Source organism: Dreissena polymorpha, chromosome 1 (genome assembly GCF_020536995.1).
Source record: "Dreissena polymorpha isolate Duluth1 chromosome 1, UMN_Dpol_1.0, whole genome shotgun sequence".
Classification (NCBI taxonomy): domain Eukaryota; kingdom Metazoa; phylum Mollusca; class Bivalvia; order Myida; family Dreissenidae; genus Dreissena; species Dreissena polymorpha.
In genome coordinates this window covers 157,752,503-157,771,269 of record NC_068355.1, presented here as the reverse complement: position 1 = coordinate 157,771,269, position 18,767 = coordinate 157,752,503, and the positions used below count along the sequence as shown (strand labels likewise).

General features: G+C 34.7%; 1 protein-coding gene across 9 annotated transcripts in view; it reads left to right on the top strand.

Moving 5' to 3' along the window:
- The first annotated feature begins 57 nt into the window (after positions 1 to 57).
- Positions 58 to 18,767, top strand: part of LOC127857669 (ankyrin repeat, SAM and basic leucine zipper domain-containing protein 1-like) — a 57,295-nt gene continuing 38,585 nt past the window's right edge. For all 9 annotated transcript variants that reach the window (XR_008038561.1, XR_008038559.1, XR_008038557.1 and 6 more), the window contains exons 1-7: positions 58 to 228; positions 8,984 to 9,176; positions 10,102 to 10,224; positions 12,866 to 12,980; positions 14,477 to 14,588; positions 15,677 to 15,811; positions 16,388 to 16,494. Coding sequence is in view for 1 of the 9 variants with exons in the window: in XM_052394261.1 (XP_052250221.1) it covers positions 97 to 228; positions 8,984 to 9,176; positions 10,102 to 10,224; positions 12,866 to 12,980; positions 14,477 to 14,588; positions 15,677 to 15,811; positions 16,388 to 16,494 (917 nt within the window). In the remaining 8 variants the exon portion in view is untranslated. The remainder of the gene's footprint in view (positions 229 to 8,983; positions 9,177 to 10,101; positions 10,225 to 12,865; positions 12,981 to 14,476; positions 14,589 to 15,676; positions 15,812 to 16,387; positions 16,495 to 18,767) is intronic.

Below are 18,767 nucleotides of genomic sequence, written 5' to 3'. Positions count from 1 at the left end.
ATAAATAAGATCTTTTTTAACTTTCAATCTATTGTGGAGCATTTTTTTATTATTCTTTAGTATATAGAACTTCATGATAGTACCGAGGTAAATGACATGGCCAACTTTCATTTTGGACCTGGTGGCTTTGAACTTGAAGAGGACGAAGATGACTATGATGGATTTGTTTTGGATAACGATTATGGCCAAGCGTTTAAACCCACCCAAAGTGATCCGGTCAAAACAAACGTAAGCAATGACAAAGTCATCTTCTCGAGTTTTACTTTGTTGATATGGTTCGCACCGGGTATTTTTAATACCAAACATGTTTCTAATTTTAAACATATATTTAAAATGTTTGAAGAATCAACGTCAATTAATTGTTAAGGTTTGAAATTCCATTAAATTATTTTCGTCTGTTAAATAACTTATTTGTCATGACAAGGTAAGGCTGGCACTTTCCCCCTTATTACTTTGTACAGGAAGGTAAGTCGACTCATCTAGTGTCTGTCTGTAGGCCTTGGAGTTCCAGTGTGTTTAGCATTGACACAGCCTTCATCCCCTGAGCGGTAATATCCTGTTATAAATGTGGCTGCTTGTGTCTGGATACGCTCAATTTTGTTGATATGCTTTGTAAGATGTAGGTCCCATAGTACAGTTTGTCAACCAGTTCCGGATAATCAGCAGTTCCGATTAATTTGTATTTAATTTTCAATAATGCCCGAATAAACACAAAATGATAAGTGTCTAAGGTATACATTAGGTAAAGGAATAGAGTAACAAAGTTTTAGCAAGAGAGCTTTTTTATTATGCTTACAGGGGGATAAATGCGGCAAAAAGTAAACCCGAACTGATTGAATGAGTTATGTTTTGAAATGTGCATATGGATATAGAAGGCTTTATTATTTTCAAATAAACTTTTTGCTGATTGAAAACAATTGCTATGACAATGTTTTGAAATTCTTATTCTGTAATTTGAATGATTTTTAATAATTTTATGAAGGGTGATCTTTAATTTGCTATTTTTGCCAAAAAACTGCATATGCCAGCGATTTTTTTCCTTCTTTGTAAAGTACCGGAAAACGGCACTTTCCCAATCTGGGAAAAATTACATATTTCCCAAATGAAGGTTTATTTATTTTTTAATGAACTTTAATTAATTTACTTATGCAGCTCTATGGCTAGAACCTTAGTAAATATAGTAAATATAATATTAACAACTTGACATCAGTTATTCTCAATTTTAAGGTATTTGTTTGCAAAAAATCAAATACACTAATTTCCCAATTTGAAGATTTCACAACGCATTCAGGGGTGGCGAAATCAAATGTCCGAGTTGCCCGAGTCGTACATTTGCTAGTATGGGCAACTGATTTTTTTCAATTAAGTTTTCCGTGGACAACCAGTCGGTCGAGGAATGAAAAAAAAAATTGCATTAAAGCTGTAAATAAGTTTTACAAAACCGGATGATACACACAATAACATTGTAAGTGCTATTTGCTGAGCAATCAAGCTAAAATATGAACACTCTCCTGCACAGTGATCTCCCTTATTCTATAAGAGACCGGGACCATGCCGCATTTTCAACATTCGGCCCGACTGTTAGAACGTGTACAGACTGGTTTCTTTATTTTAACAATCAGACGGTAATACAAGTATCGAACTACATGTGTAATCAAATCATGGATTTGCAAGATTAAACATTTTAGAAAGTCTTTATATTGTTTTATAATATACTGCTATAATGAATATACCATGGAAGTACAACTATAACTAAAACAAGCAAATTATACTCATTTTGATTTATTCCACATTATTTTACATTAATCAATAAATGCGTTTATAATTTATTTAACATTAACAGACAAATGTAGTTCAGCAACGGACAAGTTAAAAGTTTTTTGAGATTTCGCCACCCCTGGCATTTTTCCCAATTTCTAGGTTTTCACGACTCAATATTTCCCAATTTTGAGGATTTCACAACTCAATTTTTCCCAATTGGACCGGTACGGGTGCTTTTCCCTATAGGAAAAAAACATCGCTGTCTGGTCTAACCTGTTATCATACAAAATAACTTTTACCCTTTATTTTTACATCTTTGCACATTGACACAAAATTCCGAAAGAAATTATTGTGGTCAAAAGAATTAACTTTTTTTTGCCGCGTGATTCTACACTGGTTGACTGACTGTACATAGCCTTATTCAAGGGTGGATCATACTAAGGCTTAGTATGCTGTTTTCCTGCAAGTAATTAGACAGTGATTAAGGTTTTGTCTTATAAATCCAAGTGTACAATTGGCTTTCTTCAGTATTTTGGTGATGTGGGTGTCCCAGTTAGTGAAATGGTAACACCTCAGTATAGATTTTCTTAGACCTGTTTGACAAGTTGAAAAAAATGTGATGAGCGATTGTTTATACTCGGTATATTGTATATAGCATATCTCCAGAAGGGCTTTGTGTTATTTTAGTTATTAGTCCCCTTAGGATGGCATACATGCCATACGTCCCGGATTTTCCGCGACAGTCCCGGAAATGAAGAACTTGTCCCGCTGTCCCGGAAATCTGTCAAATGTCCCTGAATTTACAAAATCCATATATACATGTACCTTATCTTAGGCTTAACTGCACCTCGAATCTGTGTATATATGCAGCGTCTCCATAACAATGCCTACCCGAATAGGCAGACTACGCTACGTGTCAAAATCGATCAATTAACACGGGTCCTGTTATCATATTGATTGTCTCATGTTCGCTGTCAAACCGAAAAGGCGGCATTGTTTTGGTTGTGTATTGACTTATATCTACATCGAAACAAGAGTGTAACTAATGTGTGACTGTACGGATTTTAAGTTGACGATCTACCGGTACTGTTTTGTTGTATTTGTTTTATGTGATTGGTTGTATGTATTGTGAATTGATTTGAGTTGACAATCTAACCGTACTGTATTGTTGTATTTTTTATTATATAAATGTTATAAATGAATAAAGGCGTATCAACAACTACGCGTTACACACCGGTCTTAATAACAATAACGCAGTGACGTCACCATCTATGTTTAGAACGCTTACACTGAAAACACATGGCCTGTATCTAGTAAAGGAACTAGTAATGTTTAATTTGACGTTAATAGATCAAGTATATTTCGGATAGGCTTTCGAACTTTTGCAATTAACGATGCGAAACAAAACAAAACGTACCAAAAATGCATATGTCTATAAATATCGCTACATTTTATACATGTCCCGGAAAATCGGCAAAAGTCCCGGACAATTTAACACAATGTCCCGGAATTGGTCTGAAAAATTATGGCATGTATGGGATGGTCTTATTTATATGTTCTATTTGAGCTTTCTTCACTGCTTTTTTTGCAGTGTTTTTGTAAACTAGTGATTTTTTTTTAATCTTGACTTATTGATTCTTGGTTCATTATTAGCTTATATGATCAAGTCTTTGATTTAAGCTATTGTTTAGTTGACACTTTAAAGATTATGGATGGCAAATAATTTTACAGTAAGTGTAATTGAGTTAGATGGTTTTGTTCGTGTTGGATATAAAAAACAACTTGTATGCCATTGTCATTTTCCTGTAGTGAAGCAAAAAACAACAAAATCAACAACAGCACATAAACAGAGGGTGTTATCACGTGATAGTCAAGATGGCGACATCCATGCAGAGGCAGGTATTTTTCGCTGTTTTATACCTTTTATTACTTGCATTAAACGTTTAAATGCCGCTCACTTTCCAGCCAAATCAGCAAAAAGTTACTAACGTTTATTTCGTGTTTATATATGCTCTTTATCTCGACTTTACTCGTTGCGAAATTTTTAAGCGGGATGACCTAATTAAAGCTTCATTAAGAAAATTTGCGGGAAGTAAAGTCAAGACATAAAGAGAATTTTAATACGAAATAAACGCTGATCACATGTTTACTTATATCCACTGATTGCATATGCTCTTTTATTCTCTTTATCTTTGTAATGTTTAGCCAAGCTACCATTACACTCATTGTCATTTTCAATTTTATGTTTTTCTCTGTCTATTATGTTTGTTTCCTAGTTGGGACCAGTGGTTCATTGTGTTTTTTTCTCACTTTTGTGATTATTTCTTTTCACTTCTTCATATCTAAGGAATATTCATCTTTCTGTATCCATAATTTTTGTTTTCTATTTTTGTTTGTATGTATGGACATCCTATGTCTTATAATAGAAACAAACTGGACATGTTTTAAGATAGAAACTAACTGGACAAGCACATACAAATTATCATTCACATCACCCTCCACCCACTTAAATGATTAAATTATGTACTTTAAATGTTAAAGGATTAAACAATAAAGACAAACGAATAAAAATCTTCAAATGGTTAGACGAAAAAAAATATAGTATATGCCTTTTACAAGAATGTCATTGGACACCTACTTTAGCACAAACCTTAAAAGATGAATGGGACGGAGAAATCTATCTCAGTGGAGAACATACTAATAAACAAGGCATTGCCTTTCTGATAAAAAATAATATAGGGGTCACAGTCGATAACTTTAAGGAAATAATAATTGGTAGACAAGCAAGTATAGATATCAAAATACACGAAACACAAATAACACTAATCAACGTCTACGGCCCTAACATAGACGATTCCACATTTTACGAAACATTACAATCCTTTATAATTAATAACCAAGATAAAAATATTATAATCGGTGGTGATTTCAATACTGTCCTGAACCCATTATTGGATAAAAAGAATGGAAACCTTTATACTCATACTAAAAATAGAAACATTTTAAATAACATAATTGTAACCTACAATATGATAGATATCTGGCGTACAGTATACCCAAACGAAAGCAAATTCACCTGGCACTCAAACACAAAACCAACAATATTTTGTAGATTAGACTATTTTTTAATATCTGAATCTCTTTGCAACATTATTGACACATGTAACATAAAACCAGGATTTATGACTGACCACTCTCTAGTTGAACTTAAACTCCACAATATACAACCTGAAAGAGGCCCAGGATACTTTAAAATTAACAACAGCATTTTATTAGATACACAATATCAAACACAAATAAAACAGGAAATATTAAATACAGTTCAAAATAATAAAGATGCAAACCCAAACACCTTATGGGAAGTAATTAAAGGAAATATACGTAACACAACAATTAGATACACATCATTTAAACAAAAAGAAACACACAAACTTGAAACTGACACCATCAAAACCATTGAAACACTTGAAAAACAATTGCATCAAACAAACACAAATGATACCACCGACATTGAAAATGAAATAACATTAAAAAAACAAATATTAGATGGAATCTATCATACACATCTCAATGGAATAATACTAAGAGCGCGTGCACAGCATGTTGAACACAATGAAAAAAATACAAAATATTTCGCAAACATTGAAAAACGTAGAAGTGAACAAAAAACTGTACACAAATTAGTAGTCAATGGCAAAGATATAACAAACAGAACTCAAATACTAGAAGAACAACGTTTATTTTTCGAAACCCTCTATAAAAGAAAAAATGTTGAAAATAACACCCTTTTTAAAAATACACATCACGCTTTAAACCAGGAGGAAAAACAACTGTGCGACGGATTGCTTAATGAATATGAATGTGGATTAGCCCTAAAAGAAATGCAAAATAACAAAAGCCCAGGATCTGATGGCATCACAATCGAATTTTATAAAATATTCTGGAATGATATAAAAACACATCTAATTAATTCACTTAACTATTCATTTAACAACGAAAACTTAACTACGCTACAAAAACAAGGTATTATATCACTTATTCCAAAACCTGGAAAAAACTTAGAATCATTATCAAACTGGCGCCCGATAAGTTTACTTAACAATGATTATAAAATTGCAACTAAAAGTATAGCAAACAGAATTAAAAAAATATTACCATCAATCATTTCAAAATCTCAATCTGGTTTCATAAAAGGACGTTACATTGGTGAAAACGTTCGTCTTAACCAAGAATGCATAAACTATTTCAACAATTCAAATAATCCTGGTCTAATATTCTTTGCAGACTTTGAAAAGGCATTCGATTCGCTTGATCATTCATTTATGTTCTCTTGCTTAGAAAATATGAACTTTGGTGAAAGTCTCATTCAATGGGTCAAACTATTCTATACCGATATTAACAGTATAATCATTAACAATGGCTTCTTTTCAAACAGTTTTAACATCGAACGAGGGGTTCGACAAGGATGTCCACTCTCATCATCCCTATTTATTATTTGCATCGAGTATCTATCACATCACATCCAATCAAATAAACACATAAAAGGCATATCACTAGAACCTGACGAAGAAATCAAACAATCCCTATTTGCTGACGATGCAACTTATTTTTTAAATGACAATTACGATTCTTTCCATAACCTTATAGAGTCGCTAACCCTTTACGGAATGACATCGGGTCTTAAACTAAACAAAAGTAAATGTACTGTGCTACGAGTAGGTAAATTAAAACAAAGTAATGTTCAATATAATAAAGAAATGAAATTTAATTGGACATCCGATGAAGCCACAACGTTAGGAATTACTTTCACAAATAATGAAAAGGATACAGTTCTAAAAAACATACTACCTAAATTACAGAATTTTAAAAACTGCTTAAAATCATGGCATCATCGTAAACTTACACTTATTGGAAAAAACACAGTATTGAAAACGTTTGCACTTCCTAAGTTAATATATGTATTTACAGTTCTCCCAAATCCACCAATTGATGTTATTAACGATATAAAATCAGCAATATTTAATTTCATATGGGACGGTAAGCCTGATAAAATAAAAAGAACTCAGCTAATTCAATCTGTAGAAAATGGAGGTATCCAATTAACGAACATTGACTCATTCTTGAATGCAATCAAATGCAGCTGGGTTAAAAGATACCTAGATAGTACCAATACGAGTAAATGGAAATTATTCTACCAGAAAATCCTAAAAAAATATGGTGACTCCTTACTCTTTGAATGTAACATCAGCAATACTATCTTACATGAAATTGCAAACGAAAACATATTTCTGTCTGATGTTCTATCAGCGTGGAGTGATGTCACTCATAATTTAGAAACCCAAACCAGCAGTAAAACAATAATATGGAATAATAAAGACATAACGTCAAACAATAAGACGTTTTTCTATAAAGACTGGTTTGAACGAAGCATTAAATATGTCGACCAATTATATGACTACAGAATTAAGGATTTCTACTCTTTTGATAATATATGCTACATATACGGAATACCTTCAAATAATTTTCTGAAATACTACACACTAATCAAAAGCATACCGATACATATTAAATCTGAAATCAATACAAATAATACACCATGTACTCAAACAACATTTGTAGAAAACATACTTGGAAGAAAAAACAAAACAAATAAAATATTTTACACACTACAAATTAAAAACCCTACAGAAAACTCCAAAATCAAAAATAAATGGCAAGTCCTTTTTGGAGAAAATGAACTAAATTGGAAACACATATTTACCATGCCATATAAAGCAACAATTGAAAGCACACTGAGAAATTTTCAATATAAATACATCCATAGAATTATAGCTACAAATAAATATCTCTATAAATGCAAATTATCAAACTCAAATCTGTGTGACTTCTGCAGTGAAAACATTGAAACTATAGAACATCTTTTTTGGGAGTGCAAAATCCAGCCTATTTGGAATCAATTAATATCTTTTCTTGAACAACATCAACTAAACATTAAACTATCTTTCTTAGATGTAAGTTTCGGAATTAACTCATTGAAATCAATAGACTGTAATAATATTGTGAATTTTATGGTTATATTGATGAAATATCTTATCTTAAACATGAAGTACAAAAAACAAGTACCAAATTTTAATTGTTTTGTCCATAGTCTTAAACTAAAAATCCAGATTGAGAAAGAAATAGCCCTCAGTAATGACACATTACAAATCTTTGAACAAAAATGGAATCGGATTAAATTCTCATAATGTTTTGTCCACTAATATACATTTCACTCTAATGTTAGTTTATCCCTCTAAAATAGTTTTGTTTATTTTATTTTTTTTTCAATCGGACAAGATCATTGTGAATATACAACAAAACACACATGTCCAGTATGCTTTCTTCAGACTTTATACAACTCATCATTGTTCATAACTATTTCTCTGTTGTTCTTTTCTTTTCTCTCTAAAAAATATATATATATATTAGCATATCTTGTATAACATGTCTGAACTTTATTGCTTTGTACAATCACTGTGTTGTATGCTCATATACATGTTTACATTGTATGTATGATATTGAATAAAAAAAAATATAAAAAAAATGTTTACTTATATGGCTGGAAAGTGAGCGTCATTTAAAAAATAATGATAAGAAATAAAGGGTTTAAAACGGCGAAAAGTAACTGTCTCTGCATGGACGTCACCATCTTGACTATCACGTGATTACCCCCTCTGATAAAGCATGCAAGTTTCAGCACCTTTCAGTTTTAATCTCTTACAGATGAATTTTACAGTGCAATGGTTTAAAAAATAGGAATTTAAATACTCAAAGGTAGTTTTTTGTTTGGTCTGCGTTTTGGTACATTTATGTTCATGAATAATACTGATTTAAGATAGAGTACTTGTAAAAAATTCATGTCCTAAAATAAGAATTATAAGATTGGAGGAAGCTATAATTTTTTAAAGCATGAACCAGGGGTTTTCCTCCCTTCATTGGGAAGAGGCCCTAGCCTATGGATTTTGGGAAGAATTCTCGCTAAAATTACTGCTTTGGGAAATGAAAAAGCTGGTGGAAGTTAGGATTTTTGGGAAAACTGCATGATTTTAAAGAAATTTTCAATTTGGAAGGGGCCTTTAATAGGCCCCCATTATATAAAGCTGAAAACCCCTGTGAACTCTTTCCTGAATTTTTAAAATGCTGCATTATACTTGCTGTACTTATATCTTGATTCTCATTTTAGCCATCGAGTGCTGCCCCAAGAGGTGGCTTCGGACAACCAAGTAAAAAACAGACACCTCAAGAACCAGAGAGGAAGTTCCGATATGCTAGTGACCTGAAAAATGAGGCTGAAACATTACCTCTCAATGTTGGTGACTTCCAAATGGCTATTGTTAGGGGCCATGGACATGTCGTCCAGCAGTATTTGAGCAACGGTAAGTAGATTATTTGAGTCGTGTTCTAAGAAAACTGGGCATAATGCATGTGCGTAAAGTGTCGTCCCAGATTGGCCTGTACAGTCCGCACAGGCTAATCAGGGACAACACTTTCTGCCAAGGAGAGACTTCATTTAAACAAAAAATGTCAAAAGCAGAAAGTGTCATCCCTGATAAGCATGTGCGGACTGCACAGGCTAATCTGGGACAACACTTTACGCACATGCATTGTGCCTAGTTTTCTCAGAACGCGACTCATGTATAAGTCATTGACATTTTGTCTTTACAAGCAGCAATACTATCATTAATACACATACAGTACTAAAAACTTGCAAACTTTCTGTTAAGCAAACACTTCCATCATGTATCTGTTAATTAGAGGGGGTAATCAACATGATAGTCAAGATGGCGACGTCTATGCCGATGCAGGTATTTTTCGCAATTTTATACCCTTTATTACTTGTATTTATTGTTTTAATACCTTTATTTATTATATTTATTGTTTAAATGCCGCTCACTTTTCAGCCATATCAGCAAGAAAGTTACTAGCGTTTATTTCGTGTTGATATTCGCTCTTTATCTCGACTTTACTCGCTGCAAAATTTCTTAGCGGGGTGACCTAATTACAGCTCCACCTAGAAAATTCACGGGGAGGAAGGTTGTGATATGAAGCGAATTTTAATACGAAATAAATTCTTATCATCTTTTTACTAATATGGCTGAAAAATGAGCGTCATTTAAATAGTAAACAAAAGTAATAAAGGGTATAAAACGGGGAAGAATAACTGTCTCAGCATGGATGTCCCCATCTTGACTAGCACGTGATAACCCCCTCTGTTATGAACATTTGTTGTTGAAGACATATGATTTTGTTAGAGAGATTCATTTTACTAATAAAACAAAATTAATGTGTCTTTCCATTCAGGGTTCGGGGTGGATGAAGTACTGAAAAGTGGTTGGACGGGACTTATGTATGCAGCCAGCAATGCAAATTTGGAAATCACATCTCTGTTGCTTGACAAAGGGGCGGATCCAAACTCTCATAAAGGTGAAGTGACATGTGCAATGCTTTATTCAAATTCTTATAAAAATGGAATGATAAAGGCATGTTAATATCTGAAATGGGTATTGTCTTGTTGATGGGTTGGTGTAGATGCAATTCATGTAACTCCAGTTTATGTCCCTTTCTGTAAATTTTGAATGCATGGGAGGATTTTGATACTGCTAAGAAAAGTACATGCTCATGACCAGATAATTTGTGGTGTATTAGTCCTGTGCTCTTTGATTAAAGGTCAAGGTTTGGCGCTGACATTTTTAGTTGAAGTAGCTAAGATAATGACCTTGAGATTGCTAAATTATTTCAAATACAGTAAATATATTAATGAAATGTGGAAAACTGGGTTTTATGACACAACCATGTTTCTTGTTGTTGACAAATGAAATAATTAATACCCAAAATAAAACTTTTCAACAATAAATAGAATATAGAAATCCCTGTCCAGTGAATTTTGTTTGTGGACAAGTGAATACTAATGATACTTTTTGGCAGATGTGTACACAGTACTGATTGAGATATGATACTTTCACACCCCTGGTTTGTATTGTCTTGCAGATATGTACACAGTACTGATTGAGATATGATACTTTCACACCCCTGGTTTGTATTGTCTAGCAGATATGTACACAGTGCTGATTGAGATATGATACTTTCACACCCCTGGTTTGTATTGTCTAGCAGATATGTACACAGTGCTGATTGAGATATGATACTTTCACACCCCTGGTTTGTATTGTCTTGCAGATATGTACACAGTGCTGATTGAGATATGATACTTTCACACCCCTGGTTTGTATTGTCTTGCAGATATGTACACAGTGCTGATTGAGATATGATACTTTCACACCCCTGGTTTGTATTGTCTTGCAGATATGTACACAGTGCTGATTGAGATATGATACTTTCACACCCCTGGTTTGTATTGTCTTGCAGATATGTACACAGTGCTGATTGAGATATGATACTTTCACACCCCTGGTTTGTATTGTCTAGCAGATATGTACACAGTGCTGATTGAGATATGATACTTTCACACCCCTGGTTTGTATTGTCTTGCAGATATGTACACAGTGCTGATTGAGATATGATACTTTCACACCCCTGGTTTGTATTGTCTTGCAGATATGTACACAGTGCTGATTGAGATATGATACTTTCACACCCCTGGTTTGTATAGTCTAGCAGATATGTACACAGTGCTGATTGAGATATGATACTTTCACACCCCTGGTTTGTATTGTCTTGCAGATATGTACACAGTACTGATTGAGATACGATACGTTCACACCCCTGGTTTGTATTGTCTAGCAGATATGTACACAGTGCTGATTGAGATATGATACTTTTACACCCCTGGTTTGTATTGTCTTGCAGATATGTACACAGTGCTGATTGAGATATGATACTTTCACACCCCTGGTTTGTATTGTCTTGCAGATATGTACACAGTACTGATTGAGATATGATACTTTCACACCCCTGGTTTGTATTGTCTAGCAGATATGTACACAGTGCTGATTGAGATATGATACTTTCACACCCCTGGTTTGTATTGTCTAGCAGATATGTACACAGTGCTGATTGAGATATGATACTTTCACACCCCTGGTTTGTATTGTCTAGCAGATATGTACACAGTGCTGATTGAGATATGATACTTTCACACCCCTGGTTTGTATTGTCTTGCAGATATGTACACAGTGCTGATTGAGATATGATACTTTCACACCCCTGGTTTGTATTGTCTTGCAGATATGTACACAGTGCTGATTGAGATATGATACTTTCACACCCCTGGTTTGTATTGTCTAGCAGATATGTACACAGTGCTGATTGAGATATGATACTTTCACACCTCTGGTTTGTATTGTCTAGCAGATATGTACACAGTGCTGATTGAGATATGATACTTTCACACCCCTGGTTTGTATTGTCTAGCAGATATGTACACAGTGCTGATTGAGATATGATACTTTCACACCCCTGGTTTGTATTGTCTAGCAGATATGTACACAGTGCTGATTGAGATATGATACTTTCACACCCCTGGTTTGTATTGTCTTGCAGATATGTACACTGCTGATTGAGATATGATACTTTTACACCCCTGGTTTGTATTGTCTTGCAGATATGTACACAGTGCTGATTGAGATATGATACTTTCACACCCCTGGTTTGTATTGTCTAGCAGATATGTACACAGTGCTGATTGAGATATGATACTTTCACACCCCTGGTTTGTATTGTCTAGCAGATATGTACACAGTGCTGATTGAGATATGATACTTTCACACCCCTGGTTTGTATTGTCTAGCAGATATGTACACAGTGCTGATTGAGATATGATACTTTCACACCCCTGGTTTGTATTGTCTTGCAGATATGTACACAGTGCTGATTGAGATATGATACTTTCACACCCCTGGTTTGTATTGTCTAGCAGATATGTACACAGTGCTGATTGAGATATGATACTTTCACACCCCTGGTTTGTATTGTCTTGCAGATATGTACACAGTGCTGATTGAGATATGATACTTTCACACCCCTGGTTTGTATTATCTAGCAGATATGTACACAGTGCTGATTGAGATATGATACTTTCACACCCCTGGTTTGTATTGTCTTGCAGATATGTACACAGTGCTGATGGCAGCCTGTGGTGCAGGGGGATACAGTGAGGCAGACGTACTGGCAGTGGTGAACCTGCTGCTAGACAGGGGGGCAGAAGCTTCAGCATTTGATAGGTAGAGCTGTGTTCTGGTATAACTGGACTTACTGCAGGTGCATAAAGTGTGATCCCAGATTAGCCCGCGCAGTCCACACAGGATTATCCAGGATGGCACCTTCCGCTTTTATTTGTTTCAATGAAGTATTTCCTAAATCAACATTCAGTTTAGGTGGGTAGTGTCATCCCTGATTAGCCTGCACCAACTGCACAGTCTTATCAGGGATGACATTTAATTCAAGTGCATATTGCCCGGTTTTCCCAAAGCATGGCTCAGTAGGACTTCTTTTCATATCACTGGTTGCATAATAGCTGTGTGCAGTATTTCAAACAATATCCTCACTCTTTTATGCCTTGGCACCTACTGATGCATAAGGCATAAACGATTGGAGTGTCAGTTCTGGTATCCATCCATCCATGTGATGTTAACCAAACAAAATAACACATTTTGATTTATATAAATAATGCTATGTACAAAGCTTGTATACTGTGATGTTGTTTTTGACTTCTATCAACACACCCCAGTGTTTTTTTTTGCATTCAAAATCGGGTCCGGAAATCAGCCCTGTTCCCAATGGAAAAAAGTATATATTTTTCCCAAATGGGAGCTAAAATTTCCCAATGGAAGTGTTTTTTTAGATCTCAATATTGTGTTCATCTCCCACCCATATTAGTTCAACCTTAGTAAATATAATACTAAAAACACTTGTTTTCTCAATTTTGAAGCATTTCTAGTGAAAAAAACAACAACACTAATTTCCCAATTTTAGTCAAAACGGCGCACATTTTCCCAATTCAATGGGACCCGGTCCCATTCCCAAAATGGTGGAAAAAAAACACTGCACCCTCATGGTCCTTATCTCATTTGACCTTGAGATTTACCTACGTTTGGGCTCACTCTTGCATGGATGTTATTTACGAACACTCTCAACCTGACCTTGTTTTGACCATTATCTTGACATACATTTTACTATGACAACTAAATCAATAGATCAAAAGTCATGTTTAACCAACATCAACCATTCAATTTACATTAGTATTACTTACTAAAAAGCTTTGAAACTTCCATTGACCCAATTTTGGATTGAATTCAGATAAGGCATCCTCTGAGGGCATTAAAGAAGTTCATTGAATGCAGCATCATGTATCAAATAAACAATTTCTTAGGTCTTTGCTGTGCTTACTTTGCTGGATGTTGTTTGGAAACGATAGTTACCCCCTTTAGAGAGGGTTAATTTTTATTGTGGGTGGTGCAGCATAGTTTTAAAAATCTTAGGCTGTGTTTTAAAAATCTTAGGCTGTGGTATAAAAAAATTGAGTTGTCCCTTTTGATAGCCTATTGCCCCAGAAATATTTATTAATGGTTGTCCTGTTGTCACTCATATAAGTGTTCATTGGCATTTAGCGGTGCAATGCATGCAGGATGGGCACATTTCTTGTTTCTTTAAAATTTTGAACAAATGTTATCATATATAAGATTGTACATCGGATTTCATCATAGTCATGCCACTTCAGGTACCACACGACTCCGCTGATGTACGCTGCCAGAGAGGGGAGACCACTTGTGATCGAGAGACTCGTGCAAGCAGGGGCCGATGTGAACAGGCAGGATAGAAGAGGCCTCACTGTGAGTAGGCACGGTCTAATTTCTGGAAGCCTGTCTGAATGCACAGGCTAATCAGAAAGGACACTTTATGCATTAAAGGCCATTGCCAGAGTGAGGCTCGTATGTGTCCTGTACAAAACTCACATGGCCTATTCACATGGTTTTAGTTGCATGATCTGGCCTATTCACATGGTTTAGTTGCATGATCTGGCCTATTTACATGGTTTTAGTTGCATGATCTAGCCTATTCACATGGTTTTAGTTGCATGATCTGGCCTATTCACATGGTTTTAGTTGCATGATCTGGCCTATTCACATGGTTTTAGTTGCATGATCTGGCCTATTCACATGGTTTTAGTTGCATGATCTGGCCCATTCACATGGTTTTAGTTGATATGTGTCCTGTACAAAACTCTTGCCTATTCACATGGTTTTAGTTGCATGATCCGGCCTATTCACATGGTTTTAGTTGCATGATCTGGCCTATTCACATGGTTTAAGTTGCATGATCTGGCCTATTCACATGGTTTTAGTTGCATGATCTGGCCTATTCACATGGTTTTAGTTGCATGATCTGGCCTATTCACATGGTTTTAGTTGCATGATCTGGCCTATTCACATGGTTTTAGTTGCATGATCATGGCATTTGAAATTGCAATGCATGTTGAAATACTCACGTTATTCTTAAGGTCTCTGGAATAGTTAATGGAAATAAGCTTTTAAAAAAACTCCCCTTAACAGAAGCAATTAATGCAAATATAACCTATCAAGGTTAGCAACCTCAACGCAGCGTGAGTGGCCAGTCCGCTCGGTCCTTGTAACATTTGTTTACTTCTCTGGTGTTAATGTCTTCTTATAGAAATCAATGATAATTACTGTCTACCCATTGATGGTCTTTTTAAAGAACATTTTGTCTTTATTTATATGCATGTGGTCCTAAAAATCAACTTAAATATAACGTTGTCATACAAAAATTGGTCTTCTGCTATATGTGACCAGCGTCGCCCCAGACCAGCCTGTGCATCTTTTCACATGACCCTTGTCATTTAACTGTTATGTTTGTTTATTACCTTTTACCGTTTTGATCAGAACCTTGGGTCTTTTCTTAGGGTCTGACATGGGCTGTAACCAAGGGACACAAGGCGGCAGCCCGAGCGTTGATGCAGCTGAAAGCAGATCCCTTAAAGAAACATGGAGACGGACAGACAGTCATTGACCTTGCAGAACTGAATGATGATTTAGAGGTGTGTTGTCTATTATTGAATGTATATGTTTTAATGGTTTGTCTCAAAGAAAAAAAAATCTGGTAAAAGAGTATTCCTATTAATTGACAATCAAACTTTCTTTGTAGATGAATAGTTTACTAAAATCTTTTCCAATATATATTGAAAAATATTGTGCAAGCCTTAATTTGTCCTAGTTTTCATTTGTAACATGATCAATCAGTATGTTAGAATATTTATTAAATTTGGACAGACTTTCAAGCTTAACAAAATGATGTTAAAAATTGTTGTAGTCATTTTAGGACAGTTAAAAAATCTGATTTATTGTCGCCTACCGGTTTTCGCTTTGTGCGTCTGTAAGTCACACTTTTCTGGATCCTGCGATAACTTTAAAAGTTCTTAATATTTTTTCATGAAACTTGAAACATGGATAGATGGCAATATGAACATTATGCACGTCCTTCGTCAAAAATTCTGGTTGCTATGGCAACAAACATAAAAAAAAAAAGTTCTGACAATGGTGGAGCTGGTAGGGTACATGTATTGCTTGGCAATAGTCTTGTTATGTTTATAGTTTGTTCCGCTGCCTGTTTTCAGATGTTGGAGATCCTCGAGGGCAAGAAAAGGGACTCAACTCTTGTCTCCGCGCCAACTATACCTGCAGCTCGGCCAAAACCAGTCTCATCGAGGAGCAGTAACAGTCTGTATGTTGATGTAGAACAGTACAGAAACTTCTTGTTTATTGCAGGTCATATACCATATGTGACCACCTTATCTCCAGCCCAGCCTGCGCATGCGGGCAGACAGGTCAGAAGCTACCCTGTCCACTCATGAAACCATAAAACACTGCTTGACTATGGTGCAGAGAGAGTAGCTCCTGACCTGACTGTACCGCATATGGCACAAGATGCATTTTGGGTTAAAAAGAATATTATACTTTTAGATTTAAATTAAAACTGATCTGAAAGTGAAGACTGTGCTTTTGTCGAGCCCACTGATGGAAAGTTTGATACAGCAGTCTTATGTTCGAGCGTATGTGTTTGCAAGCATGTAAGCTTTGTATGTTCATGTGTGCAAGCTTGTCTAGACTGTGACACCATTTTCCTTACCTTAAAGGTCAAGGACACACTAAGAGAAGAGTTCCAGATATTTGTTTCAGTCAAAGAGTATAAACTCATGAAATGACGCAACGAACATGTACAAGAATTTTTCAAATGATTTTTTAAGTAAGATTTCAGTATTAAATTGTATACCCACCCTTAATTTTGAAATTGATCAAAATAATGTATTACCTTAAAACAGCATAGTTGTAATAGTCCAGTAATCACTGTTACTAAACAGCATGGAAGGTAAATATTCATCAACTATAATAATGTTTTTGTGTACTTATCATAATTTGTTATATTCTTAAACCCCTTAACATTTTCCTGTAGTATTGAGAATGCCAGCTACAATTATTTATTGATGCATTTTTAACTCATGACATCCTTCTTATGGTGATTTTTATGATTGCCTTTCGTGTGTTTTGTATGTTGTCAACTTTAACAGACTTTAAACACTCTTGAGGCCACGCTAATTGTCTGATCTTCATCAAACTCAGTCAGAAGATTTATTCTATTGATCACTTAGCAGTTTAAAATGGGTCACATCGAAAACTAGTTCACTTATTAAGGTTAAATTTAACAAAAGGTTAGCCAAGTTTAAAAAATGATTGAAGTTGGTCAGCAAACATGGCCACCAGAAGGGGGCAGTTTTCATTATATGGCTATAGTGAAATCCTGTTAGCACGCTAGAAGTAACATTTTTAGTTCAATCTTTATGAAACTTGGTAAGAGCATTCATTTTAATGTTATCTTGGCAAAGTTGAAAAATGGTTATGGTCTGTTGGAAAACATGGGCAGCCAGAGGATGGGGCTGTTTTCATTATGTGGCTTTAGTGAAACCTTGTAAATGCTCTAATGGCTACATTCATTGGTCAATCTTGATGAAACTGAGTGAAACACATGTCCCAAGAAATCTCAGCTGGGTTTGATACTTGGTCATGTGAACTGAACAACTAGGTCATTACTTCAAATTAGAAAAAAAGCTAGTGAGCACTGTAGGAGTCTTCTTTTTTTCCTATCTTCATGAACCTCTGTCATAATATTGTTTTGATAGTATAATGTTATTAATTAGTTGAATTCATATTGGCTTTGTTATTGAGCTGAAGACAACCAAATTGGCCTGAGGTCAAAGGACAATATGGCTGTCTAAAGCTCAATAACAAAGCCAATATGAATTCAGCTAATTAATGACAATTTTATTTATTAACTTTATAATATAATTCAGCAAGAAAAGCTTGAATTTCACTTTCAAATTACAGGTTGTTGCTATTAAATGAAGTATGAAGTTTTGAAAAATAGCAACATTTCTGTTTTATACAACTTTTTCCCTGTTTATATTCCCATGCAAATGCTTTGAAAATGTAATGTACACCAAAATACTTTTTAAGAGATATCTTGTTAATTTAAAATGAAAATTGAATATTGTCGCAAGTAGAAACAAATGTTCCATGCATTTCATTTCAGAAGAATAATTATTATTTCATTAATATTGTAATATGAAGGCGATATTACTGATAAAGCATAGGAACAATAGCATTTAAACTTAGTATATGATGAAAGATGCTTTCAAGACAATACATGATGCAGGAACACAATTTGACAGGTAGCGAAATTATGCAAAATTTACCTGAATAACATTCCAGCCACACTGGATCCACTACCGTTGTTTTTAATGAAACTCAGAAAGACAATAAGGATTGAAAACTTACTTATTGCCATAAGAATTGCATTTGTAATGTGTAAATTCTCCATGATTTCAAATTAGTTTTGCTTTCGGCGCTCATTGTAGCTTGAAAATATTCAAAGTTTTTATTTATGTACATATGCTCAAATATTGAACGTTACTCTTGTGGTTACACTGCACCTTTGTTATT